Raw genomic sequence first — 27,965 nt, forward strand, 5'->3', positions numbered from 1 at the left:
CTACAATGTTTGCATAGGAAAATAGCAATATATTTGTATATAAAAATAAAAAATGATTTCTGCTTCTTCAGCCGCAGATGATATAGGTCCACACATGATCATGCGCATAGCTCAACTCTTGACTCCACTAGAATGTCAGCATTTTTATTTGAGAATTACTGGACCTGACAGAGACCTTGCAAAACTATTAGGATCCCCTTCTCCATACAGTAAAAGGAAACGTAAGCGCCGTGATATTGGTAAGTCCATATTAATCTAATTATTACAAATTTTAGGGAGATAATTGGTGGGATTTGCAATGTACATATTTTAATGTTTCACAACTAACTTTATACTAGATGTACGGATACTAGCGTGACACCATAATAAACCTATGAATGTCCAAATACTATAACAATATTACATTTATAAGAACATCACACATTAATGCATTCCATTTAAATTACTGTTTACTCCATTGAAAGTCACACTCTTACATGGTTCACTACCTTGATATCAGTATAGATCATTACCAGATCTGTGCTGGTCTGACTCCCAGACCCCCACCAATCATTTATTTGTAAGGTTGATGGCAGCCGAGTGTAAACAGCGTTCAGTGCTGGAACCGCACAGCGCCTTGCATTGTATAGTGGCCGTTCTTGGTACTGCAGCACAGCCCACATAGACTTCAGTAGCAGCACTGCTCAGTGACCTAAGCCCACCTTAAGGCTATGTGCCCACGATGCAGAAATGCTGAATATTTTTACCGCTTCTCCCTGGCAGGAAAACGCATGCGGATTTTACATGCGATTTTCCCGCCAGGTAGAAGCGTTTGTCAAGCATTTTTGCATGCGGGTTATCAAGCGCTTTTCCAAGCGATTTTAACATCACTTGGAAAAGTGCTTGACAACTTGTTCACACTATATAAATCCATGCAACCGGCATGGATTTATAGTAGTGTGACCAAGTTAGTTAAAAAAAAAGAATAAGAAAGGTAAAAAAAAAAAAAAAAAAAAAGATTACACTGTGTTCCAAATTATTATGCAAATAATATTTTCTCAGATTTTCCCAAATTACCTATATGAATTGCAGTCATTGTAATTTTCCAGTCAAATAACTATTAGAGTACAATTGAAAGGTTTTTGTACAAACTGCCTATGATAACAGTATATTTTTAAAAAAATAAAAAACTCAAACTGCACTCAAAATGCATGTTCCAAATTATTATGCACAGCAGAGTTTTCAACCTTTTCATTTTAATAAAGAACAAAAAAATGGTCATTTTTGAAATTATAAGCATTAGCAGGTTATTACAAACTGAAATCAAACAGTTTCCAACTCAAAACTTTATTCTAGGTGATGTTACATTTTCACATAGGACCCCTTGTTCGAAAGGAGCTTCTGAACTCTCTCGTCCATTGAATTTGTCAGGTTTTGGATGGTTTCTGCTTCAATTGTTTTGCATGAGGACAGAATACCCTCCCAGAGCTGTTGCTTAGATGTGAACTGCCTCCCGCCATCATAGACACTCCTTTTGATGATGCTCCAGAGGTTCTCAATGGGGTTGAGGTCAGGGGAGCATGGGGGTCACACCATAAGTTTGTCCCCTTTTATGCCCATAGCAGCCAGAGATGCAGATGTGTTATGTGCAGCATGAGACGGGGCATTATCATGCATGAAAATGATCTTGCTGCGGAATGCACGGTTCTTCTTCTTGAACCATGGAAGGAAGTGCTGTTTGAGAAACTCCACATACATTATGGAGTTCATCTTTACCCCTTCAGGGATCCTAAAAGGGCCGACAATCTCTCTCCCCATGATTCCAGCCCAAAACATTACTCCACCTCCTCCTTGTTAGCGCCGTAGCCGTGTTTGCATGGGGTGTCCATCAACCAGCCATCCTCCACTCCATCCATCTGGACCATCGAGATCATTTCATGCATGATAATGCCCCGTCTCATGCTGCACATAACATATCTGCATCTCTGGCTGCTATGGGCATAAAAGGGGACAAACTTATGGTGTGGCACCCATGCTCCCCTGACCTCAACCCCATTGAGAACCTCTGGAGCATCATCAAAAAGAGTGTCTATGATGGCGGGAGGCAGTTCACATCTAAGCAACAGCTCTGGGAGGGTATTCTGTCCTCATGTAAAACAATTAAAGCAGAAACCATCCAAAACCTGACAAATTCAATGGACGAGAGAGTTCAGAAGCTCCTTTCGAGCAAGGGGTCCTATGTGAAAATGTAACATCACCTAGAATAAAGTTTTGAGTTGAAAACTGTTTTATTTCAGTTTGTAATAACCTACTAATGCTTATAATTTCGAAAATGACCATTTTTTTGTTCTTTATTAAAATGAAAAGGTTGAAAACTCTGCTGTGCATAATAATTTGGAACAAGCATTTTGAGTGCAGTTTGAGTTTTTTATTTTTTTTAAAATATACTGTTATCATAGGCAGTTTGTACAAAAACCTTTCAATTGTACTCTAAGGGTATGTGCACACGATGCAGAAATGCTCAGGATTTTTTCCTGAGCGTTTCTGCATCTCTCTGGCAGGAAAAAACGCATGCGGATTGTACATGCGGTTTCCTGCCAGGGACATGCGGAAATGAAGCGGTCTTCACTTTCATTTCCGCATGCGGGTTGACAAGCGCTTCCCAAGCGATTTTAGCATCACTTGGAAAGTGCTTGTCAACTTCACACTATATAAATCCATGCAGCCGGCATGGATTTATATAGTGTGTGATGTCAAAAAATAAAAAATAAATCTATACGTTACCATCTGATGGCCCCCGGTGTCCGGCTTCATCGGTCCCGGCTGCCGGCAGTGAAGACTGTAGGACCTTCCGACGTCAGCGTCACGTGACCCGTCACATGACTCTGACGTCAGCGAAGGTCCTTCATTCAACCGCGAAGTGCGCGGGAAGCCGGCAGGACGCAGCGCGGGCCGTCAGAAGGTGAGAATAATATGTATTTTTTATTTTATTCTTTTTTTTTAATGGTACCTGGGTCTGGATGCGAGTCCTCTCATCCACACCCGGGTACCATCCGCACATTAGACCGCATGAAAAGCGCATCAACATATACAGTGATGCGGATTCCATGCGGTCTAATGCAAGTCAATGGCGGCAAAAGAGCAGCGTTTCCGCAAAATTAATTGACATGCTGCGGATTTTTGACTGCAGCGTTTACGCTGCGGAAAAATCCGCATCATGGGCACAGCACATGCGGATTTCCATTGGGGAACATTGCTGCCCTTCTACCATGCGTAAACGTCGCGGAAACGCATGAAAAACGCATGGTAGAAGGGCAGCAATGTTCCCCAATGGAAATCCGCATGTGCTGTGCCCATGATGCGGATTTTTCCGCAGCGTAAACGCTGCGGTCAAAAATCCGCAGCATGTCAATTAATTTTGCGGAAACGCTGCTCTTTTGCCGCCATTGACTTGCATTAGACCGCATGGAATCCGCATCACTGTATATGTTGATGCGCTTTTCATGCGGTCTAATGTGCGGATGGCACCCGGGTGTGGAGGAGAGGACTCGCATCCAGACCCAGGTACCATTAAAAAAAAAAGAATAAAATAAAAAATATATATATTCTCACCTTCTGACGGCCCGCGCTGCGTCCTGCCGGCTTCCCGCGCACTTCGGGGTTGAATGAAGGACCTTCGCTGACGTCAGAGTCATGTGACGGGTCACGTGACGCTGACGTCGGAAGGTACTACAGTCTTCACTGCCAGCAGCCGGGACCGATGAAGCAGGACACCGGGGGCCATCAGAGGGTAAAGTATAGATTTATTTTTTATTTTTTGACATCACACACTATATAAATCCATGCTGGTTGCATGGATTTATATAGTGTGACGTTGACAAGCACTATCCAAGTGATGCTAAAATCGCTTGGGAAGCGCTTGTCAACCCGCATGCGGAAATGAAAGTGAAGACCGCTTCATTTCCGCATGTCCCTGGCAGGAAACCGCATGTACAATCCGCATGCGTTTTTTCCTGCCAGAGAGATGCAGAAACGCTCAGGAAAAAATCCTGAGCATTTCTGCATCGTGTGCACATACCCTAATAGTTATTTGACTGGAAAATTACAATGACTGCAATTCATATAGGTAATTTGGGAAAATCTGAGAAAATATTATCTGCATAATAATTTGGAACACAGTGTATACTTACCTTCCGATGTCCTCCCGGTGTTTTCTCTGCTGCGTATGCAGCAGAGAAAACACCGGGAGGTCATCGGAAGGTAAGTATAATCTTTTTTTTTTATTTTAAATTCTTTTTTTACAGGTACAATGGTACCCAGGTCTGGATGAGAGTCTCCTCTCCTCCAGACCTGGGTACCATCCGCACATCGAACCGTGTGATATCCGCTTGTGCAGATGCAGTGATGCGGATGTCACACTGTCCAATGCAAGTCAATGGCGGCGATTATGCTGCGTGTCCGCAAAATTAATGGACATGCTGCGGATTTTGGTGCGCAGCATGGGCATTGACATTGCGGCTTGTAATTGGGGACCATGGGGGGTCGGATTACCAACCGTTTACGCTGCGGAAATTCCGCAGCATAAATGCTTGGAAAATGCTTCGTGGGCACACAGACTAAAAGTGATTTGATTGTTGGTAAACATTTCAAATATATGATATACCACTTCATAATGTGAATTAGAAAAATATTAGTTACTGGGTTGTTCTCTGATTTTATTATTAAAGTCAAGAAGGGGTAATATTCTGAATAAACTGTACAAATCCTATACAGCTGCTGATGTTGTAGCTAAAGAATAAATGTAATTATATCATTAGATATCTAATTTCCCTCATTACATCCTGCATGTACTGAAGAAAGTATGGGTCGATTCATCAAAGTATTTGCGCCAGTTTTCAGGTATAAGGCTATGTGCCCACGTTGCATTTATGAAGCAGAAAATTTCTGCTGCATAAATGCAAGTCCTCTCCCGGAAAAACGCATGCGGAATTCCGCACGCGTTTATCGCGCATTTTTCGCGCGTTTATCACGCGTTTTCCACATGCGGAATTGCCTTGCGTTTTTTATGCATTGGACAAAGGCAATTCTGCTTGAGGAAACGCAAAATTAAATGACATGCTGCGGATTTTTGAACGCGGCATAAACGCTGCGGAAAAATCCGCAGCATGTGCATAGAACTTGCGGAATCCCATTGGGGACCATGGGGTGCGGATATACATGCGTTTTTCAAGCGTTTACGCTGCGGAAATTCCGCAGCATATACGCTTGAAAAATGCTACGTGGGCACACAGCCTTAAACACTTTGAAAAATATAAAAAATTTTGCGCAACGTGAAGATGTGCAAAAATGTAGCTACTATTGGCGTTTTCACGCCATGCCGACCAACTCCGCCAACATGGGTGGTGCATAGGCATGGTGGGGCGGGTTGGCAACAAACAAATTCATAAGTTTCACCACTGAAGTAGCATGAATTTGGAACATCTTACCCCACCAGGCGCCTTTATTAAGATTCCCATGTACAAGGCCAATCTTAATGAGTTGTCCTCATTGCTCTCAGCCAGCTTTTCAAAGGGAAATGCCACATTTCAGTGTTAATCATACCTTGCTGCATTCGTACTGCCAATGTCTGATATATGCTGGCCACCTACAGTCAGCATGAATCTGATATATTCCTTGTTCACACTGGTTTTCGTAGATGATGACAGTTATGAAGCAAGTGTGAACAGAGCCTTAGAATGATGGATTTTGTTGGAAATCAGTTTGCAGAGCTACCGTAATCTACAATGCAGTTAGCTATTGACCAAATTATAAGTTAACCACATATGGGAAAGACTTTTGTCTTGTTACCCATACTATATATACATAGAATAAATAATGTTTTTCTTCTTTGTGACCAGTGACTATAGAAGATTGTACAAATACACTGAAGAACTGGGTTGAGACACAAGGCAATACTGTCTATTGGGATCGTGTTTTCTCTACCCTCTATAAAGTGGGGCGCGTTGATGTTGCTTTAGGTAAGTTCATATAATAATTTAGGAATATTTACTGAATGTAGCAGTAAAAGGTTTTACTATCCCATATCACAACAGTGCACAGGAGAAATGTTGCATTGGCAAATAGTACTGTAAGGATGAACAGCAGCGCATCCAGCGCACATCTGATCTTGATAAAACCTGAACCTTTTTTCACATCAAACATCAGATAAGATTGGACATGTGCTAAATCTCCTCACAAGTTTGTGGAACATTTAGAATATTTTTTTTGTGTTTTCTAATAGCTCCTTCAATTTCAATAATATCTAATCCAAATATACAGTACAAATATTTTCATACACTGCTCAAAAAACTTAAAGGGAAACTGTCATGTGAAAAAATGCAGATATGAGGTTAATCTGCAGGTTAATAGCATTCTGAACCTGCCCGGTGTCGGCACTTAGACCTCCTGGTAGCATTCGGGTTTCAGTCACAGGGGTGGCGCCAGCAAAGGTTCAGTTACGCTCTGTGTATAGAGAGTGGTGGCTGTAACTGCACCTTTGGCACTGACTGACAGCAGCTCAGTATTAGAGCTGGCTGTCAGTCAGTGCCGGGAGGAAATTACAGACAAAGCTCTCTATACTGAAGCTGTGTCGGCACCACCTCTGTGACTGAAACCCAAACGCTGCCGGGAGGAATAAAGTTCATTTCTTCCCAGGCAGCAGGAGTCTAAGTGCCAGTGCCGGGCAGGTTCAGAACACTATTAACCTGCAGATTAACCCCATATCTGCAGGTTAATAGTGTTTTTTTGTGACAGGTTCCCTTTAAGAGAACACTTCAATCACTCATCGTTTCTTGACGAGCACAGAAATTAAAGTTTAAAATCTTTACCAACAGAAATTGTGTAAGTTAGTAAAAATATGACGCATCAACAGTCAATGGAAACCAACATCATCAACCAAAATGAGGCTGGATTTTAAATCAGCCCAAATATCAAAGTACGCTCCAATGATATGCATCCCACACCATCACTCACCCACCGCCAAACCGGTCACGCTGAATGATGCTGTAGGCAGCATAATGTTCTTCCAATGGCACTAAAGATGAGATGATCTGATGAGATTCAAATTCACTAAATCGTGTGTATTTTACCAGGAAATTCTGTTGGCAGAGAATTTATACTCTGCAAAATTGAATGCCCTTTATTATGCTTTGGGGTCTAGAAAGACCTCAGAGCATAATAAACATAAAATTTAGCCAAAAAAAAACCTACTACTCACCTAATCGCTCACCTCTCCGGCCACCTTTCCTGCTTTTTTTCCCTGTGTGGTTCTCGGCACATCTTCTTACCGCTGCTACTGCACTGAAAATCAAATGTCTCGGTAAAATAACATGATTTGTTCTCTTCATATCCACTCACCTCTAGTCCTTTAGTAATAATAACCTCCTGCTGATAAAACAGTGATTTTATCAAAACGACATCAAGGAGCCCAGTAAGTGACACACTGCTGAAATCAAGGTCATTGTCTCTACGTCATGCTGCTCTTAGATTAGGTGGCAAAAACTTGGTGAGAGATTCCCTTTAGGCCATGTGTCCACGTGGCGTTTTTGTAGCATTTTTGCGGTGTTTTTATGGCCGCAAAAACGCTTGTAAAACCGTCTGCCATGCAAAGCAATGTGAATTTGGATGTGCTGTGCACATGATGCGCTAATTAGCGCGCCAAATTCGCATTGCGTTGCAAAACGCAGCATGACCATTTCTACCGTGATTACGCTGCAAATTCGCGCCCATTGAGGAACATTGAAACGCAGCAAACCCGCAGGTATATGTGGATTTGCAGCGTTTCAATTAAATTCAATGGCCGCGAATTTGCAGCGTAATCGCGGTGCGTGTGGTACCCGGGATGAAGAGGAGACTACAACTCCTCTTATCCCAACTACCACGCAGTGAAAAAAAGAAATAAAAAAGAGTTAAAATTGAAAAAACCCTGTATACTCACCTCTCCAGTCTTCTCCCGGCCACGTTCTCTCTCCTCGGCATTCTGCGGCGTACTTGCAGGACCTGCGGTGACGTCATTTAGTCAGCTAAGGGTCACGCGACTGCTGACGTCAGCGGTCAGGTGATGGTCGTGTGACCATCAGCTGACTAAATGACGTCACCGCAGGTCCTGCCAGTACACCGCGGGACGCCGAGGAGAAAGGACGCTGCCGGGATCAGACTGGAGAGGTGAGTATACAGGTTTTTTTTATTTTTAACTTTTTAATTCTTTTTTTTACTATAGATGCAGCATTTAAAGCATCTAAGTTGGTCACACAATATAAATCCATGCCGGTTGCATGGATTTATATAGTGTGACCAACTTGTCAAGCACTTTCCAAGTGATGCTCAAAATCGATTGGAAAACTGCTTGAAAAAACGCATGCGAAAATGCTGAAACGCTTCTCTCTGGCAGAAAAAATGCATGTAAATCTGCATGTAAATCTGCATGTGTTTTTTTCTGCCAGAGAGAGGCAAAAACACTCTGCATCAAATCTGCTACGTGGGCACATAGCCTAAAGGCAAGTAGAATGTTGGCTATGGATGGTAGGCGGGTAAGTGAGACGTCATATTATTACTGTGTATATAAAGAAATAGCCAATTTCTCTGACATTACATTCATGCCAAGTGTTATAATTGAATCTTTTCACATGTACTGAAGGGTTTTGGATATACAGGATTATTCCATATTCTGTAAGAAGCTTTGGATACTTTGAGTATGATGTTGTGTATCTTTTATACACTTTCAAGTTTCCATCTCTGATTTTTTTTCACCAGAGCTTGCCAAAAATTTAAACCAGGACAAAACTATGCAAATGAAGAAGAGCGTGAATGAACTGACCAAAATTGCACATGGGACAAAATCACTTTTAATTATTTCTGAAAATGAGAAATTCGAAGAAGGAGAAAATGTGCGGCAAGTGAGAGATTGTAAGTACATAAAACTGTGCCAAGCTTCTAAATAGTCACAAATCTTAACAATGCTTATTTAACCCCTTCCCGACATCCACCATATATGTTTGGCAGGTGTGGAGTGCGCATGTATGGAGCAGGCTCAGGAACTTATTCCACTCCATGCAATGGCGGTGCTGGCTGAAGTGTACATCCATGGTGGCAACTAGCTCTGATCATGGCAGTTTAACCCCTGAGATGCCGCATTCAGTAGTGACTGCTGCACTTAATTGCTCAGGCCATTCAAGTAATGCAACTGAGGAGTGCCAATGGGTTGTCTTGGCACCTGTCTCTGCCACCTTTGTGCTCATATTCAAAAGAGAGCGATGAAATTTAACCCCTTCACTAGCTTTGACGTACATGTACATCATATTTACGGTACCTGCCATTGATGTGGGATCACACGCTGAGCCCACATCTTTTCCCGCACTTGATGGCTGATTAAATCCTCTCTGGTTTAAAGGGATTGTCTGAGACTGATCTATTTATGACTAGTGATTAGCGAGCATGCTCGCTACTGCTCGGTGCTCGCCCGAGCGTCTCACCGCTCGAGATGCTCGGCGCTCGCCGAGCATTTCCAGGGTTGCTCGGCGGAGCTCGGGTCTCCTCCCTGCATGTTTGGCGCTCTTTAGAGAGCCAATGAACATGCAGAGATTGCCTGCCGCTCATTGTAATGCCGCAGCCATGGTGGTTGTGGCATTATAGTGATTGGCTGGCCACACAGCGTCATCAGGTCTATATCAGACTCGTCACAGTCACTCCAGAATCAGTCAAAGTAGGGAGAGATTTACTTGTGTATTAAGTAGTGTAGGGAAAAAAAACACGTACATTACACATATCCATCTTAACAAACAGTCCTTCTGAGGACTAATCCATCTGCAAAGATATCAGGCAGGCAGTGTATATAGCAGACTGCAGTGCATATAGCAGACTGCAGTGCATATAGCAGACTGCAGTGCATATAGCACAAGAGGCTCCATTCCAATTCTGCCTTCTGCTGCTGTTAGATATTTCTATACAAAGGCCCAGGTCTCAGGAGCCGGGAATATTTTTTTTGGATCTTAATCCTCATTATTTGCTTAAAAAGCAATCCAGAGAACACCGTTTCTCTGCGCCATTTGCTTGTTGGCACTGCAGAATACAGCCAGGTCCTTTCCATATTAGAGCACTAGAAATCCAGCTATTTAAAACTGTGTTTTCTCCGTCAAACAGATCACATATACGTTCTCAGAAAATACTGCCATTTTTGGCCTCCATTAAAAATTTTTTTCATTGTGTCAGCGAAGTTTTTGACACCGGTTTGCTGTTCAAACTAGGTATTTAAAACTCTGTTTTCTCCGTCACACGGATCACATATAAGTACGCTCCAAACTCAGTCATTTGTAGTGAACGTGGAAGATACTGTCCTCAATTTAAAATGGGCAAGGCACGTGGCAAGGGACGGGGAACTGGACGTGATGGTGATGGTGCATGCAGAGGCCGAGGACAAGGCCATGGGCAAGCTGAAATTGTGCCACAACAAACACCCACATCTTCTCGCCCGACCTTCCTGTCCCAATTCCTATGGGACCGCTGCACACCACTATTGAACCCAGAGCAGTGTCAAAAGGTTGTTGGTTGGATAGCTGATAATGCTTCCAGTCACTTAGCCACCACCACCACCCAGTCTTCCACACGGTCAAGTCTCAGTAGCCGTGAGTCTGGACCGCATATTCCTCACCCTGATCCTCCTTCCTCCCACCATGCCGAGCGCCCAGAGACAACTGATCCTACACTTGGACACTCTGAAGAGCTGCTCACTTTTCCATTTATAGATTCGGGCCTCTCAACCGGTCCACTTGAAGCGGGGCAAGAGGAGATCTCGTGTAGCGATGCCCAAATATTTAATCAGCAACAGTCACACGAAGGCGACCGTGAGAAAGTGTCACAAGAGGTGGACAATGATGAGACACAATTGCCAGAAAGTCAGGAGGAGGACCAGGGTGCGGAAGTGGAAGATGAGGTGGTGGATGATATAGTAACTGACCCAACCTGGCAGGAGGACATGCAGAGTGAGGACAGCAGCACACAGGGGGAGGGAGGCAGAGCACCCAACAGGCAGGAAGAAGCAGTGTGGTGGCCGCAGACAGAAGGCAGGCAACCATTCCCCGTAACACCAACGCGAAGGAAGTTGCCAGTACAACTGTTAAGTCTTCCCGAGTCTGGTTGTTTTTATTAAAGACTCTGCCGATAACCCCAAAAGGCCATTTGCACCACCTGTCAGGCCAGCATCAGCAAGGGTGGCAAAACGACCAGCCTGACCTCCACTAGTATGATCAGGCACATGGCAGCAATGCACCCGACTTTGTAGGCCAAACCCCAGGGTCCAGGAACAGGGTCTGTAGGTGGCACCATTGTTTCTTCCGCTGTTGTGCATGCAAGCCAATCCCCTGTCCATGGTGCATGCGAAGATGCATCCTGCCCTGCACCTGTCGTTGCGCACTCTCAAGTAGCAGCATCAGGAAGCAAGTCCATGTCCTTGTCCCAGCGCAGCGTTCAGTTGTTCATACCCCAGTCCTTGGAATGCAAGCGCAAATGTGCAGCCAACGCCCCACAGGCCACACTACTAAATTCTCACATTTCACGACTGCTTGCAATCAAAATGTTGCCTTTTAGGAGACGGAAGAATTCCGCAACCTGATGGCGGCGGCAGTCCCTCGGTACTCGGTCCCCAGCCGCCACAATTTCTCCCGGTGTGTCATCCCCGCAATACACAAACACGTGTCCCAAAACATTAGCCGTGCCCTCAACAACGCAGTTACTGGGAAAGTCCACCTAACCACAGACACGTGGACAAGTGCTTGTGGGCAGGGATGGTACATCTCGCTGACAGCACAGTGGGTTAACATAGTGGAAGCCGGGACCCAGTCGGACCCTGGGATGGAACACGTCCTCCCGACGCCAAGGATTGAGGGCCTTGGTCAATCAGGGTTGCCCCCACGGTCTTCAGCTCCTGCACGTTATCCTCCTCAGCCTCCTCCTCCTCTTCAGCCTCCATCTCCGCAATGACCCCATCAGTCACAAACTGGAAGCACTGCAGCACTGCCTCGGCCAAGCGGCAACAGGCTGTGCTGAAGCTAATATGCTTAGGTGACAAACCGCACAATGCTGAAGAGTTGTGGACAGCTCTGAAAGAGCAGGCAGATCTGTGGCTCACACTGCTGAACCGACAGCCAGGCATGGTCGTGTGTGACAATGGCCAGAACCTGGTGGCAGCTCTGAGGTGAAGCGAGCTCACACACATACCATGCCTGGCCCATGTGCTTAACCTCGTGGTTCAGTGGTTTCTCAAATCCTACCCGGACCTGCCGGATCTGCTTGTTAAAGTACGCCGCCTGTGTGCCCATTTTAGAAAGTCAGCTACTGCTTCCGCCGCCCTTTCCGTGTTTCAGCAGCATTTGCAGCTTCCGGCTCACAGACTGGTGTGTGAGGTCCCCACGCGTTGGAACTCTACACTGCAGATGTTGGGAAGGATTTGTGTGCAGAAGAGGGAAGATGTTGACTACCAGCATCAAAATGGCCATCGGTATTCAGTTCAGACTCCACACATAATACCTCAGCAGTGGACATGGATGTCAGACATATGTACCATCCTCCAAAACATTGAGGACTCCACCAATATGGTGAGTGGCAATGACACCATAATTAGCGTCACCATCCCTCTTCTCTGTCTTCTGAAACGCTCTCTGCTCACAATCAAAGAGGATACATTGCAGGCGGAGCACGATGAGATTGAGCAAGGAACCATACAGGGTGATTACACACAGCCTGGCCTCATCTCATCCCAACGTGGATTGGGTGACAATGAGGAAGAGGAGGAGGAGGAGGAAGGACAAGAGCTAGTTTCATGCACTATAGACGGTACTACCTGCACAACTGTCATACTGTCTGTTCAGCGTGGATGGCCAGAGGACAGAGAGGAGGAGGAGAGTATGGTCAGTCATCCTCTTGGTGAGGACACAAAAGTCTTCCTGTTAGTAGTCTGGCACGCATGGCTGAGTTTAAGTTACGCTGCCTTTCCCATGACCCTCGCGTTCTCAAAATTTTGAGTGACAGTCATTACTGGTTGGTGACACTTCTAGACCCACGCTAAGATCATCCGCCGGTCAACTGAAAATGATGACAGGCTGACTCTTATAAAAATAAAAAACGGCTGGATTGGGCCAGACTTCTCAACACCACCGAATGATAGCCTCATAACATAAACTCAAATCCAGTGTCTTTTCTTGGGAGGTGTATTCCCATGCACCTTTTCACACCCAGACATCGGTTTACGCTTCCTGATTTTGGCTATTTCCTCTTGTCCACGTCCTTCTCCTCATCCTCCACCACCATATCACCAGGATGGCCGTGGTCCGTGATGCAACACCCACATAATTTTTTTAAAGGTGTTTATGATGCCCATAAAAAAATGTTTTTATACAGTATGTTCATGTAAACCCCCTAGGGGTAAATGTTTGTCAGTCCATACACTTAGTGCATGGGCATTACACGTATAGGAGGCCCGCTTCTTTCTAATGGGAACATTTTTTTATGAGGCCCTCTTCCACGTCTCTTCCAAGGGGCATTGGAGTGCCTCCAAATTTTTGGCAACCCTTGCATTCACTGCATAGGCCAACACTATGGGAGACCCATTTCCTAATAATGGGAACATTGTTTTGAGGAGGTCCTCTGACCTCCATGTCTCTTCCAAGGGGCATTGAAGTGCCTCCAAATTTTTGGCAACCCTTGCATTCACTGCATAGGCCAACACTATGGGAGACTCTGTCCTTTCTAATGGGAATTTGTCGTTACTGTGGCCCTGCTCTGTGTGTCTTTAAATTCTTAGTGGGGTTTTTCCTAAAATTAGTCTGCCGTTGGCCTCACTGCATACCCTATAACTGTATAGCAGACCCTCTCCTTTCTAATAGGAACATGTCGTACCTTGTTACTGTGGCCCTGCTCTATGTGTCTTTAAATTCTTAGTGGGGGTTTTCCTAAATTTGGTCAGCCGTTGGACTCACTGCATACCCTATAACTGTATAGCAGACTCTCTCTTTTCTAATGGGAACATGTCGTACTCGTTACTGTGGCCCTGCTCTATGTGTCTTTCAGAGTCCCTCCATCATCAATGAAACAGGATTTGTCTGATGTGTCACACACCACATTGCCAGATTGGGTTGTAAAATGTTAAAATGACATTTCCCGGTGAATGCAATTGCCTTAAAAAATAACTTAGAAGAAAAACAGTAGGATCTTTCTTTAGTATAAAAACAGAGTCGCCAATGTAACCTCAATGTAATCACATTGTTCAGCTCCTGCACCTCCTCCTCCATCTCCGAAATGACCACATCAGTCACAAGCTGAAAGCACTGCAGCACTGCCTTGGCAAAGCGGCAACAGGCTGTGCTGAAGAGAACATGCTTAATGCTTAATTGACAAACCGCCCAGCGCTGCAGAGTTGTTGAAAGCTGTAACACAGCAGCTTGATCTGTGGCTCTCACCGCTGAACATATAGCCAGGCATGGTCGTGTGTGACAATGGGCGGAACCTGGTGACGGAGAAATAACAGCTGGAGTTGATACGGTTTTCCTCTATGCCAGTCCTTTCACCGAGCTAAAGAATATGGCTGTGGTGAAATACCACTCCAACTGAGTAGCTGTTTCAGATTGAAAAACATTGTGCCCACCAGAGGATTAGATTCTAAGGGCTCACCTTTCTCCCCCGCTCAAGAGCCCCATAACAGCTGCAAAGTTAGCGCTATCATGAACTCTCCTGATGTAGAAGCCAGGGCACACCAGAGGATTCTCTGGTGGGACCATCCGACCCTGCCGAGAAGCAGTCCTGGCTAAGAAAAGTGTGTGGGAAGGTTCCCGAACACTCTATGGCTGCTTTTTTACTGAGGTGGAAACCCATGCAAACACGGGGAGAACATACAAAATCCTTGCAGATGTTCTCCTTGCTGGGATTTGAACTCAGGATCTCAGTGCTGCAAGGCTTCAGTGCTAACCACTGATCCAATGTGCTGCCGTTCTCCCTCTAATATCTAACAGGCTGGAGAAACTTGCACCTACTGCCACTCTATCTTCAGCTCCTTTGTGAGAAACTAATGTATTTGGGCAGCCACTCAGTCTACCAAATAAAATTCCTGAGAAGGAAATTGGGGATGGCTTTACTACTGTTACTGGGGGCAGTGCTAATACCATGGCGTCGTACCATAGTTTACTGGAAATATTCCAGGCTGGTAGGAGGCAAGCAAATTCCCACAGGAAAGTACCAGCAGTAATGTTCAGGGACCCGCGCTTGTAGAAGGCGAAGACAACACCAGGAGAAATAGTGACGGCTGGGGACCGAGTATGGACACGAGGCATGAGGCATGAGGTTGTGAAAAGCTTCCGCCTCCACGAGCCTAAAAGGCCACATTTCAAGTGCAAGCAGCTGCCCAGAAATCTGGCAGTTTAGTGTTGGGCCTGTGGGTGGGTGGGTGGCTGGCTGCATACTTGCGCTTGCATTCCAAGTAACAGAAAACTAAGCAGATGGTGGCCTCTATCATCATCATGGCCTTACCTCGGCACTATGAACTCTCCTGAAGTTGAAGCCAGGGCCCACCGGAGGAGTCTCCGGTTATCTGGTGGGTCGGTCCAACCCTGCTGAGAAGCAGCCCTGGCTAAGAAAAGTGTGGGGGAAGGTTCCCGGACACTATGGCTGTTTTTTTTAATGTGGATGTGCTCATGCATGTTATTTCTCAAACCGGATTCAAGATCAGACCATTGCCCAACTCTGTAGTCATGAAATTAAATGCGCAAAGAAAGATGTTTGTGTGTCAACGCACCACCGAGAAGTGCGAGTTGATGTTGGACGGGCTGCCATTGCTTCTGCAAAAGCTGCTTTAGAGGACTTCCTGGGAGAAATGACACCCAGAGTAGATACGGTTTCCCTCTATGCCAGTCCTTTCACCGAGCTAAAGAATATGGCTGTGGTGAAATACAACTCTCAGCAAAAAAAAAGCTGTGGACTGGCTCCGTACCATCCCTGGCCACATTCACCTGTCCACGTGTTTGTGGTTAGGCGGTCCTTCCCAGTAAGTGCACTGGGGAGGGCATGGGTTATGTTGTGGGACACGTGCTTGTGGAAGGCAGAGACGATACCGGGAGAAATAGTGGTGGCTGGGGACCGAGTATGGACACCCGGCCGCCGCCGGCATGAGGTTATGAAAAGCTTCCGCCTCCATGAGCCTAAAAGGTCACATTTCAAGTGCAAACAGCTGTCAAAAATTTGGCAGTATAGTATTGCAACCGGTGGGTGGGTGGGTGGCTGGCTGCATACTTGCGCTTGCATTCCAAGGAATGGGGTAGGGACAACTGAACGCTGCACTGGGACAAGGACGTGGACGGTGATTGTTGCAAGTCTGCAATGAGTGAATGAAATTTCCCAGTGAATGCATTTGTCTTTGTTGAAAGCAATGCAAAAGTGCAAAAACGCTAAGTGTGAACATAGCCCAAGGTGTGGAGGAATATTTTTGTTTTTTGCAATGACAGGTGCATGGCAGGAGGCATCTTCGCATGCGCCAAGGATCACTTATGATGGGCACACTTTTAGGCAGTGACCTGGGAGTCATAAATGCTACCTGAGGTCTTTCCCCTGCTGTTACCATGTCTTTTCAGCACTGTATGTGACGCGCCCCTGGGCCTGTGCTGAGTAGCGTTGCGCACGCGGGAGCCTACCCGGAGCCGGATCTGATAGGGGTAGTAGTCTCGTGGCGGTGACCCGGTCCGTGCCCAGGGAGTCAAGCTGAGTGGCGGTATATTAGCAGTAGATGTAGGACGACTACGCCACCCGTTGAATGCAGCTATGGAGCTGCCGCTGCAGGGCAGTCCGCTGAGGCCGGTGGAAGGATGGTGCAGCGTGGATGGTATAACCCCCAACGGGAGGGGTATGGCCTCAGGGCAGCCGACGTGGATGATGGGGGTAGTAGGAACCACTCAGAGACGATGCGGTGTAGTTCAGGGTCTTTACTGGTGACAAAGATAGACCCTCCCGGAGTACTGGCTAGCGGTCGGGGCCTGGTCAGTCCTTGAGCAGATGGGATCCCCCTTGGCCAGGCGGAGTTGTAGGCCTCCCCAACTAATTGTACTCTTCTGGCTTCCTTGCTAGAGGCAGGTAAAGGTAGCCCACGTCCCTGAGTGTACCGTGTGGTGCTCACCCATATGGCCGGTGACTCGGGGCCTTCTAGTGGCTTCCGCTCCACGACGGCGGTGCTGGTCCCACGCGTGTGACCGTGCCTTCGGGTTTCTTGGCCAGAGGACCTGAAATCCCCTGCCGGGCGGTATCTGCTGCTGGGTCTGGGTTAATCCCCACAGCCTCGGACTCCGGGTCCGGTGGTAACTCTTCAATCAGGGCGAGCTCTTCAGCTGCCAGCCCCTGATTCCTTTTAGCACTGCTCCCACTGAGCTCCTGATCTTTCTTTCCTATGCTGCTCCTCTTCTTCTCTCTACTCTTCTCACTAACCCTGCCTCAGCCCCAGCTTTATATAGGGGAAGTTCTTCCCCTCCCAGGACTGGGCAGGAGGTGTGGCATGCATAGGATTCCTGACCAAGAGACCTCCCACCTGCTCTCAGACATAACATTGCTATTACTGTGGAGACCAGACCCCTGGGGTGCCACATATGCATGTGTCTGATGATGTGTCACACACCACATGGCTAGATAAGGTTATAAAATGTTAAAATGACATTTCCCAGTGAATGCATTTGTCTTTGTTGAAAGCAATGCAAAAGTGCAAAAACGCATCAAAAACGGTACGTGTGAACATAGTCCAAGGTGTGGAGGAGTATTTTTGTTTTTGGTTATTTATTTTGCTTTATATACATTGTACATGTCATGGAAAGGATGTTCCTTTACATATTTCCCAGGAAAATACATTTTGTTTTTGTTTTTGGATTTTTTATTGTGAGTCCGTAAAAGTGGCGTAATACCTCTGACAACGTTGTTGACAGCAGTGATCTGTGAGTCAGAAATGCTTCCAAGGGTCTTCCCCATGCTATCCCCATGTCATTTGAGCACTGTTCCTATCGATTTGGGCAATTTTTAGGCCTCTGCAGACCGCCAGGGGGAGCCACCTGAAAAATGCTCGAGTTTCCCATAGACTTACATTGGGCTCGTTGCTCAGGTCGAGCACCCGAGTATTCCAATTTGCTCAACCCGAGCAACGAGTACCCGAGCATTTTAGTGCTCGTTCATCACTTTTCATGACTTAATCATGGAAGAATATTTTCAGAGTATAATGAAAAGCATAGCATCCCCATACATTGTTTAATGGGCACTGTCGAGTATTGGTGTTTATCTCCCACTCAAGTGAATGAGAGATAAAGTGCAGTACTAGACTTTTCGCACTACCCGAATGGTCACAATGCGACTCCATTCAAGTGTATGGCGCTGCAATGTAACAGCGACACCTAGCGAACTTTGGGATACGACAAATGTCGCAGCCAAAGTCACCATGTAGCCCCAGTTTTATGTACTATATACTCATTCAGTTTTACCATATGTTGTCCACTTGGATATGATGTGTACACAGGTTACTGTCTACTCTGTATTTATTACTGTATGCTGCTGTTCTTTACATGATACTTATACTTCCTCCTCTATTACTGATATCAATGCATTTGTCGTCTGTTTTATTAATAATCTAGATGTAAAACCCGGATTTTAAAAAAATTGTTATAGAATTAGCATCCATTAAACCTAGATTCTGCTGCCTGGTTTATCAATTCAGAAAATACATTTCACTGCTAGTGGGCTCCAGACAGTTTCTTCTGACTCACGGCATTACGCATTATGATCTCACGACTGTATGGCACTGTTCATCGACTAAAATCCCAATGAATGAATCTTTAGATGAGTAGTTATTATAATGGCGTTTCATTAAGAAGTTGTCTTTAACTTAATAGTACATTTCCAAACTATGGAAAGATTATTTTATACAGTATGCTACACTCAACATACCTGCTCTGTGAGATTACACAACTTATTACCTTATGACACTTTGTCATGCATATTTTCCTCTATTATAAAACAGTACTGGCAGTTGACCCAAGCAGTTCTAGAAGTGCAATCTTATAATAAATTGTTGGCAATGTTCCATCCTTTGATAAGTGTCGAAAGTCGGTGAGCTTTTACAGCTCGATTCATTCCACTGCTATTTGGTAGTCAAGTATATAGCCTTATTCAATGTTACCACTCAGAATAGGTGACGTGGCCAAATCCTCAATTTGAACTGGGCACTGGAAATAAGCAAATAAATTTCAGTGGAATTGATATCTACTCGAATTAAACAAATTTCTGCATTCGTCAAAATGGTAATTTTTTTGTAATTCGCAGCCACCATTTTTCTGAACCATAAAAGTCCATCAAAATGTAAAATTAAAAGAGAGATCCTGATACTCACATCAGCGCTCACCTCTCTGGCCCCTCTGCTCCTCACCGTCACCTGTCTGGTCCTCATTGCATCTTCAGATCTCCGCTCCTTGTGTGGAATTCCCTGGGCCTCTCACGCTGGGCCTAGATTTCCAGGTTTAATGAAGCCTGGCAGGGTTTTGTGCTTTCGCGCTAAAGGCCATGGCGCACGGCATGGCATCATGACATTTCGCCCGCTTGCTGGGAGTTCAACGAGAGCAGCAATGATCTGAAGATGTGAATAGGACCAGACGGGTGACATTGAGGAGCGGAGGGGCCAGAGAGGTGAGCGGTGTGGTGAGTTTAATTATTTTTTACATATCACATTTATTATGCTTTGGGGTCTGGAGAGACCCCACAATGTAATAAGGGACAATAAATTTGCAGAGAATAACTTTTCCACAAATCGAATTTCCCAGGAAAATCCGCACTAACAGGTGAATTCAAAATTTGTAGTCATCTCACGTGACCTTCATCAAACATTTATTTCATGGAGATAAACAGTATTCAGTATACATTCCAATATAGCGTCAATATGTACAATGAGACTAAAGTTTCACGCGTGTGTGTTCCATAACTGAAGAAGAGAAGAGAAAGTGAAGGCTAGAAACAAAAGAAAACAAGATGAAAAGAGAAACCAAGGAAAAATGAAAAACCCCATTTCTCCTCCTTTCTTTCTGTTCCACACTGAGCTGAACACACACTGAAATAGTAAGACATTAGTCTTATTGTAAATGCTGGCATTATAGTGGGATATATACTGAATGCTGTTGTTTATTTCTCTAATATAAATATGTGATGAAGGATTACCGAAATGTCACATTATATGTTTGGATTGTGTAACAATTTACTAGCGATAATTGAGTGCTGAGTTCTTTCTATTGTATTGGTTTGGTTTGGGGCTCTATTCGAGCCTCAGAGAATTCTGTCCTCTAACACAGACCTGGGCAAAGTGCGACCCACCGTCCATATCTGGCCCTCTGGCTGTTCCAGTCCGTCCTGGGGACCGAGACAGCCGAAGGCCTGAAAACAGTGGCCAATGCTGTATATAGGGAGACTAAGCGGGGGCTTATGCTGTATATAGGGAGGCTGTGTTAGGGCTCATGCTGTATATAGGGAGGCTGTGTGGGGGTTCATGCTGTATATAGGGAGGCTATGTGGGTGCTCATGCTGTGTATAGGGAGGCTATGTGGGTGCTCATGCTGTACATATGGAGGCTGTGTGGGGGCTCATGCTATATATAGTGAGGCTGTGTGGGGGCTCAGCTGTATATTGGAGGCTGTGTGGGTGCTCATGCTGTATATAGGGAGGCTATGTGGGTGCTCATGCTGTACATATGGAGGCTGTGTGGGGGCTCATGCTGTATATTGGAGGCTGTATGGGTGCTCATGCTGTATATAGGGAGGCTGTGTGGGGGGCTCATGCTGTGTATAGGGAGGCTATGTGGGGTTCATGCTGTATATAGGGCAATGTCAGTATACTTAATTCTGCTCAATATTAAGTGATAATATAAATATAAAATAATTATTATTAATATTTTAATAGTAATATTGTGCATAATTAACTTCAGCCTATCGGTTCAGTGCTCCACAACAATCATGGTCTCATGTGGCCTAACATGTATTCCTCTACTTTCCACCATGTGGGTGGGTATTCAAGATTAATTTAAAGAACACCTTTCCAAAAATTCTGGGAAAGTTTTTCTTTTTCTTCTGTTCCAAAGTTATGCCTCCAACTCCTGGAAACAAAGGTGCACATTTTTGTTCCAACCTACTAGGCGTATACCATAGAACTTCTCTCTGGGCACTTGCTTTTTCTCCTCTGACTATAGCCAATCAAAAGATGATCACACCCACAGAATTTCTCTGGTATACGCCCAGTTGGTTGAATGGAACTTTTGTACCTTTATTATTGGGGGCACAACTGTGGAATAGAAGGGCACAAAAGAAAAAGAAAAACTGTTCTAGAATTAGTGGAGCAGCAACAATTACAAAGAAAAAGTTCCTCTTTGAAAGAAAAGTGAAAGCCTGCATAATGGTTGTCTATTGATTTCAGTGCTCTGTATTAATGCCCATGCAAAATATCTGTGATTTTGACAACTCTAATTTCTATCAGTGTAATATGATTTTCTCACTGGCGGACTCTCTGCTTCTCTACTTCTACAATTAAACTGTCATTAGCCCCCTTAGTTCCCTGTCTCTTAAAGGGGTTTTCTGTTTTCATTCAATAAACTATTGTCCCGATGCACTTCTCAATGGAGAAAAACAGACTGTGCTTTTCTTACCCTCCCCAGGTCTGACACTGCCCCAGTCTCTGTTGTTTGACTGCAGCATTGCCATCATGTCGACAGCACTGTAGCCACTCACTGAACTCAGCGCCTTGTGCCATTCACATAGGCAGAACTGCTGAATGTGTGATTGGCTACAGCGCTGACGTCCTATCAAACAACAAAGACCAAAAAAGTGGCGGAGACACAATGTTGGACTCGAAAACGATAACGAAAGAAGATTTGTATTTTTCATCTTAACTGTGCCACTGGATAATAATTTATAAAAAAATGGAAAACCCCTTTAAGTTGCATTTACACTGCATGATTATCGGGAACAAGTATACTTCCCGATTATCATCTATATATATAATTGTCTTATCCCGTCTGTCTGTCTGTCTGTCCAGGAAATCCCGCGTCGCTCATTGATCCGGCCGCGGCCAATCAGCGACGCCGGATTTCAGAAAAAGATGGCGGCCGTTAGCGGCTCATCTGCCGCACGGAGGTCAGCGGTGATGCAGCCGGGAGATGAGCGGCGCTAGCCGCTCATCTCCCCGCTGCTGGCAGCACAAGTACCCCGACAGGCGGCGCCGCTCACCTCCATGCGGCTAACGTTGCGGAGATCAGCGGCTTGGCCCGCTGATCTCCGGACGGCAAGTGTGAACGGAGGACCGGGGAGCGGCGCCGCCAGTCGGGATGCTTCTGCTGCGAGCAGCCACTCATCTCTCGCAGCAGAAGTAGCCGCACAAGCAGCGCCGCTCCCCGGTCCTCACTAATATGACGCTGATTGGTCGTGGTCGACGCCCGCGACCAATCAGCGATATGGAAGGAAAATTTAAACGCCGCTCTACTGATTGGTCGCGATGGCCGGCCGCGACCAATCAGCGATATGGGCGGCAAATTTAAACGCCGCTCTGCTGATTGGTCGTGGTGGCCGGCCGCGACCAATCAGCGATATGGGCGGCAAATGTAAACGCCGCTCTGCTGATTGGTCGCGGTCACCAGCCGCGACCTATCAGAGATTTTGGTGCCAAATTTAAACGCCGCTCTGCTGATTGGTCGCGGTGGCCGGTCGCGACCAATCAGTGATATGGGTGGCAAATTTAAATGCCGCTCTGCTGATTGGTCGCGGTGGCCGGCCGCGACCAATCAGCGATTTTGGCGCAAAATTTCAACTCTGCTCTGCTGATTGGTCGCAGTTGCCGGTCGCGACCAATCAGCATTATTGGCGCCAAATTTAAACATCGCTCTGCTGATTGGTCGCGGTGGCCGACCGTGACCAATCAGTGATATGGGCGGCAAATTTAAACGCCACTCTGCTGATTGGTCGCGGTCGCTGGCCGTGACCAATCAGCATTATTGGTGCCAAATTTAAACACCGCTTTGCTGATTGGTCGCGGTCGCGACTAATCAGCGATTTTGGCGCCAAATTTAAACACGCTCTCCAGTCCTCACTAACACAGTTCGCTGATTGGTCGCAGCCGCCGGCCGCGACCAATCAGCAATTTTGGCGCCAAATTTAAACACCGCTCAGCTAATTGCGCCCGGTCGGCCACATACATATTCTAGAATACCCGATGCGTTAGAATCGGGCCACCATCTAGTACATTATAAACAGGCTGCCGATTCCCTGATGAATGAGCAAAAATGCTTGTTCATGAGATGAAACAATATTTTGTCAAGCTTAAAAACTAAATGTTCTTGGCCGCACAGGTCCTGTGTAAACAGCCTATCTGCACACACTGTGTCACTGATCATTTTGGGTGCATCGTAAGCGTGGTGGCCAGTTGATCTTTTACGGCTGTTGATGTACCAGTGTAAATGAGCCCTTAATTTCTTCTTTCCTCCCTCCTTTCCTGCCTATAGTGTAACTTCCATTGTGTTAAACATTCATCTTAATTACTTTGGGAGTCAAGGATTGTTAATCAGTACTAATCAGTAATTTGTAATAATTAAGCATACCTGCTCCACAAAAGCATTCGATGACATTGATTCTGCCCAGACTGCTGTGTTTGTATGCTGATGCCTCCCACATGTTAAGGACCTTTTAACTGAAATACTGTTTATTTCTGCAATTTCCTTAGTCAGAGCTTTGATACATCCAGCTGCCAATGCTAAAAAAAAGGTCACTACATTTAGGACTAATATTTTTATTAACATTAGTATAGCATCACTAGTTACTATGGTAGAAGAATTCAATATATTAATTTCTGATGATTTATTTAATTTCTAAAAATTTCAAAAACCTCTCTCATCTATGATCCAATCGTTTTAATTCACTTTTATTTTTTATTTTCAGTAAACACTATAAAGGATGAAGATTGGGACCTAATAGTTCAAAGACGGAAGGTTCCTGCGTATGGTCGTCATCTGAATGAGTGGTGTTGGCCTATGGTTTATGGAGTGATATTTGGCTTCTTAGCTGCACCTCTTCTTGGTGGTCTGACTTTTCTGCTTATTTTTGTCATGAAATTAATTGACAATACTGAAAATTATATGCGTATTAAAATTAAAGAATTTTAAAATCAGTGATTCTATTGTAAGGTAATTCATCAACTCAAACAGGGATTTAATGACAGACTTAAGGACCTGCTGAGTGGCCTGCGCCAAGACTGACGTGATGTTCTCCCTTTCACTCGTGTACAGGGTTGAGCGCATAGAGAGTAGTAAGGGCTCATTTTCATATATAAAGATATTCATTGGCAGAACTGATCCCACAGATTTCTACGGGATCGTTCCCAGCCATCCAGCATATCCATTACTGCATCAGATTGGTTCTAGAGCTGGATGAGATGACACCTCATGCAGCCAGTCCTGTGCACAAAATGCTCAACTTTGGCATTAGTTGTGTATGGCTCAAGCATAAAAAAACCCGACACTGTGTATGGATATTTTATTATAGATTTTAAAACACTTGCTGATATTAGACATAATAGTACTGCCTATGTCAGGTTTCCCATGTATGATGCAGGATCAGGAGATGAGCCTGCATCATTCCTGTCAGACATTGGCTCTGTTACACAGCCAACACCCGATTTAACAGCAGTTAACATAGCTGAGCTTCTCCCTCTGCTTTTAACCCCTTTAGCACACAGTCCATGAATGGTAAAATGAATGGTGTCATTCATAACTACCACTTTCCCCTCAAAAAATAAGGTCTGATTCGGGTATGTTGACGGAAAAAAAAGTTATGGCTTTGGGAATATTTGTAGCAAAAGACAGAACTGCAAAAATTGTAAACCGCCTGGTTGGGAAGAGATTAATTTAACTACAGTTTGCTGCTTATTAAACTAATAAAAACACATTGAAAATTGCCAAGGGAATTGTGTAATCCAGCCAAAGTCTATGATACCTTGGGCATAGTTTTATTCAGTATTTTGTAGGAGTCAAAAATTTTCCACACTCCAGTGTCACTTCTTTCCAGGACCTGCTCTTGTGACATCTGCACCTGTCACTGTCAGGACCAGAAGCTCTGGGTGGCGCAGGCTCTGTCCAGCCACTGACTCCAGCCACTGAGTAAGTGACTGGGACCTGTAGTGCCATCCAGTCTGGCAGAGTGGGTGTGGGTGCTGTCAGCTGGAGTAATCAGCTGTCTATCTTGGCCAATCAGACAGCATCACACCCTACAAAAGCTCCTAGCTTTCATCTGGAAATTGCCAGAGTTATGCTGCCTGGTTTATACACCATGATTGTCAGCTCCTGGTTTCTAGTGGATTTACCTGTTTCTCACCTTAGCTCATTTTCTGTCCATTCTCTGATCTAAGATTTTTGTACCTTGTCCATCATGGTTCTGACCTTGCTAACTGACCATTTCTGCCAGCTTGCATCACCAAACAGCAGCCAAGCTCTTGGCCCCAGCCAAGACCAAATCTCTGTACCAAGGTTAAAGGGTGAAGGCCAGGGTAGCCACTGGGATCTGGTAAATGGAGTGTTTAGAACCAAGCCTGCTTATAGCAGCCATTTTTAGAGATGCTAAATGTGTACAAACAATGCCCCCGTTATTATATCTAGCCCATTTATGGATCCCCTACAAACATTGGTGGATAAGATGCAAAACCTGGCCCATTTCGTCCAGGATCATGAAACCACTAGTTTCAGTATCATGAAACCCCTTAGGCCTAAAGCCCTTGCAGCACTAAACTTTTCTGAAACCAAGGTTAACCTGCCAGAAAAGATTTCTGGTGACCTTTAAACATTTTTTCCTTTAAGGAAACCTGTCGTATATATTTCAGGCTCCACCCAGATTCGTCGGTCTATAATAGCCAGCGTGTGGGACTGCTCATATCCCTTCCGCAGGATGACTCCCAGGCTTGGGCTTTCTCCTACCCCTGGATACCCCAGAACTCTCCTTAGTCTACTTGTTTTTGAAACCTTAGGTATCCTATATGACGACTTAGACCAAATAGTTTTGCAGAAAGAACATTAACAGCGTAGTATTGGTGAAGAGTACTGTGAAGAGTTTTGGTGCTAGGCCACGGACTCACAGTGGATAGTAGTAAAAATCTCGGCACACCATAAGTTGAATAATAGGTAATATTTTATTTAAGCAGTCCACATCAAACGTTTCGGCCCCTTTTACGGACCTTTGTCAGTGTACTGCAGGTAAAGAGATAAGTATAACATAAGTGCATTAGTATACAGAGGTCACAGCATAGACATAAGACATGAGGAATCACATTGGGTCTGTCTTTAGAACTACTATCCCTGGTTCTAACCAAAAACTATTTTCTTTTTCAAGATACGTTCTTTCTACAAACTACAGGGACTACAATGGGATCGAACGTAGCCCCCCCTTATGCAAATTGCTATATGGCGGCCTTTGAAGCACAAGTCATCTACCCCCATCCTCTCTTCCAGAGACATTCCATACTCTGGAAGCGCTATATAGATGATATCTTTTGCATATGGGGGGGGCTCCCACGATACTCTTGCAGAATTCCTCATCCACATGAACTCAGCCTGGCCCAACTTGAATTTCACCATCAATTCACACTCCAAACAGATTAATTTTATAGACACACTAGTCATTAAGGACGATCAGGGTCTCCTGAAAACCGATATTTACCGGAAGCCGACTGACCGCAATACTTTGTTGCACTTCTCTAGCAACCACCCCGAGTTAGTAAAACGGGCCATCCCCAAATCCCAGTTTCAAAGGGTCAAAAGAATCGTTACCGACACTACACTACGGGACCAGCGACTACGTGAGATGTCCACTAAATTTCAAGAACGGGGCTATCCACCACAACTACTAAAACAACAACACCCACAAATACGTCCAAAGATGGACAACTCCAATCGCATCCCGTTCGTGCACACGTTTCATCCCACAGCCTACATACTACACAGGACAATCCGCAGACATTGGAATATCCTCAAGACAGGATACCCCACCATCACTGAATTTCAGAAACCCTTTCTACCTTGTTTCAAAAGAGCTCCCAATTTAAAAGATTCCCTTATACGAGCCGACGTGGGTTCAGTTACACCTAGCCCACGCCAGAGACTGTTACAAACACAGAAAAAGGGCACATTTCCTTGTCTCCAGTGTCATCAGTGCAACAACGTCCTGAGAGGTGACATGATCTATCATCCCCACACCGGCAAGAGATACCCGATAAAAAGATTTTTCACATGTGACACAAGCTTTGTAGTTTATCTCATCAAATGCCCCTGTGGTTTAGTGTATGTAGGCGAGATGACACAATCCATCAAAGACAGAATTTCTAAGCATAAATCCACCATCAGATGCAAACAGTTACTACTACCCATTCCTCATCATTTTCACACATCAGGACACAGTGTTGCACAACTTAAGTTTCAGATAATTGAACATATTTCGCAACCCCGTCGCGGCGGTAATCGCATCCAAAAATTAAAACAACGAGAAGCCTTTTGGATCCATGAACTGCAGTCCTTAGCCCCAAGAGGGCTTAATAAGGACTATGACCTTCTGTCATTTATGTGAACTTTCACTTTGAAGATTGGTAGTCCATAGTGACATCATTATGATGCTGTTTCCTTCCCCAATAATGTGATAATATGTCATTCAATTATTCTGTGCTATATACTAATGCGTATTTTCTTTATTACAGATCTGAATCAGGGTCTCCGTCTACCTCTCCCCTGCCTCCTCCCCTCCTGCTCCACGCGCAGTTCACACCCACACAAGGTGACATATGTTAATATGCCTGTGCTAGACGCCTTCTACCCGGTGGAACGCACCGTGACACGCAAGGATCTGCGCATCTGCGTGCTCCAGCCAATCACGCACGCTCTTTGA

General features: G+C 45.1%; 1 protein-coding gene across 1 annotated transcript; it reads left to right on the forward strand.

Annotated features, from left to right (window-relative positions):
* Positions 1-65: 65 nt before the first annotated feature.
* Positions 66-27,965, forward strand: TMDD1 (transmembrane and death domain 1). The gene is made up of 6 exons (XM_073669186.1): positions 66-239; positions 5,877-5,996; positions 8,770-8,922; positions 23,982-24,122; positions 26,617-26,886; positions 27,778-27,965. Exons 1-6 carry the CDS (start codon positions 95-97, stop codon positions 27,963-27,965), a joined length of 1,017 nt encoding a protein of 338 aa, XP_073525287.1. The 5' UTR covers positions 66-94.

Source organism: Phyllobates terribilis, unplaced genomic scaffold, assembly GCF_046119375.1.
Source record: "Phyllobates terribilis strain yellow unplaced genomic scaffold, ASM4611937v1 Scaffold_2__4_contigs__length_985480577, whole genome shotgun sequence".
NCBI lineage: Eukaryota > Metazoa > Chordata > Amphibia > Anura > Dendrobatidae > Phyllobates > Phyllobates terribilis.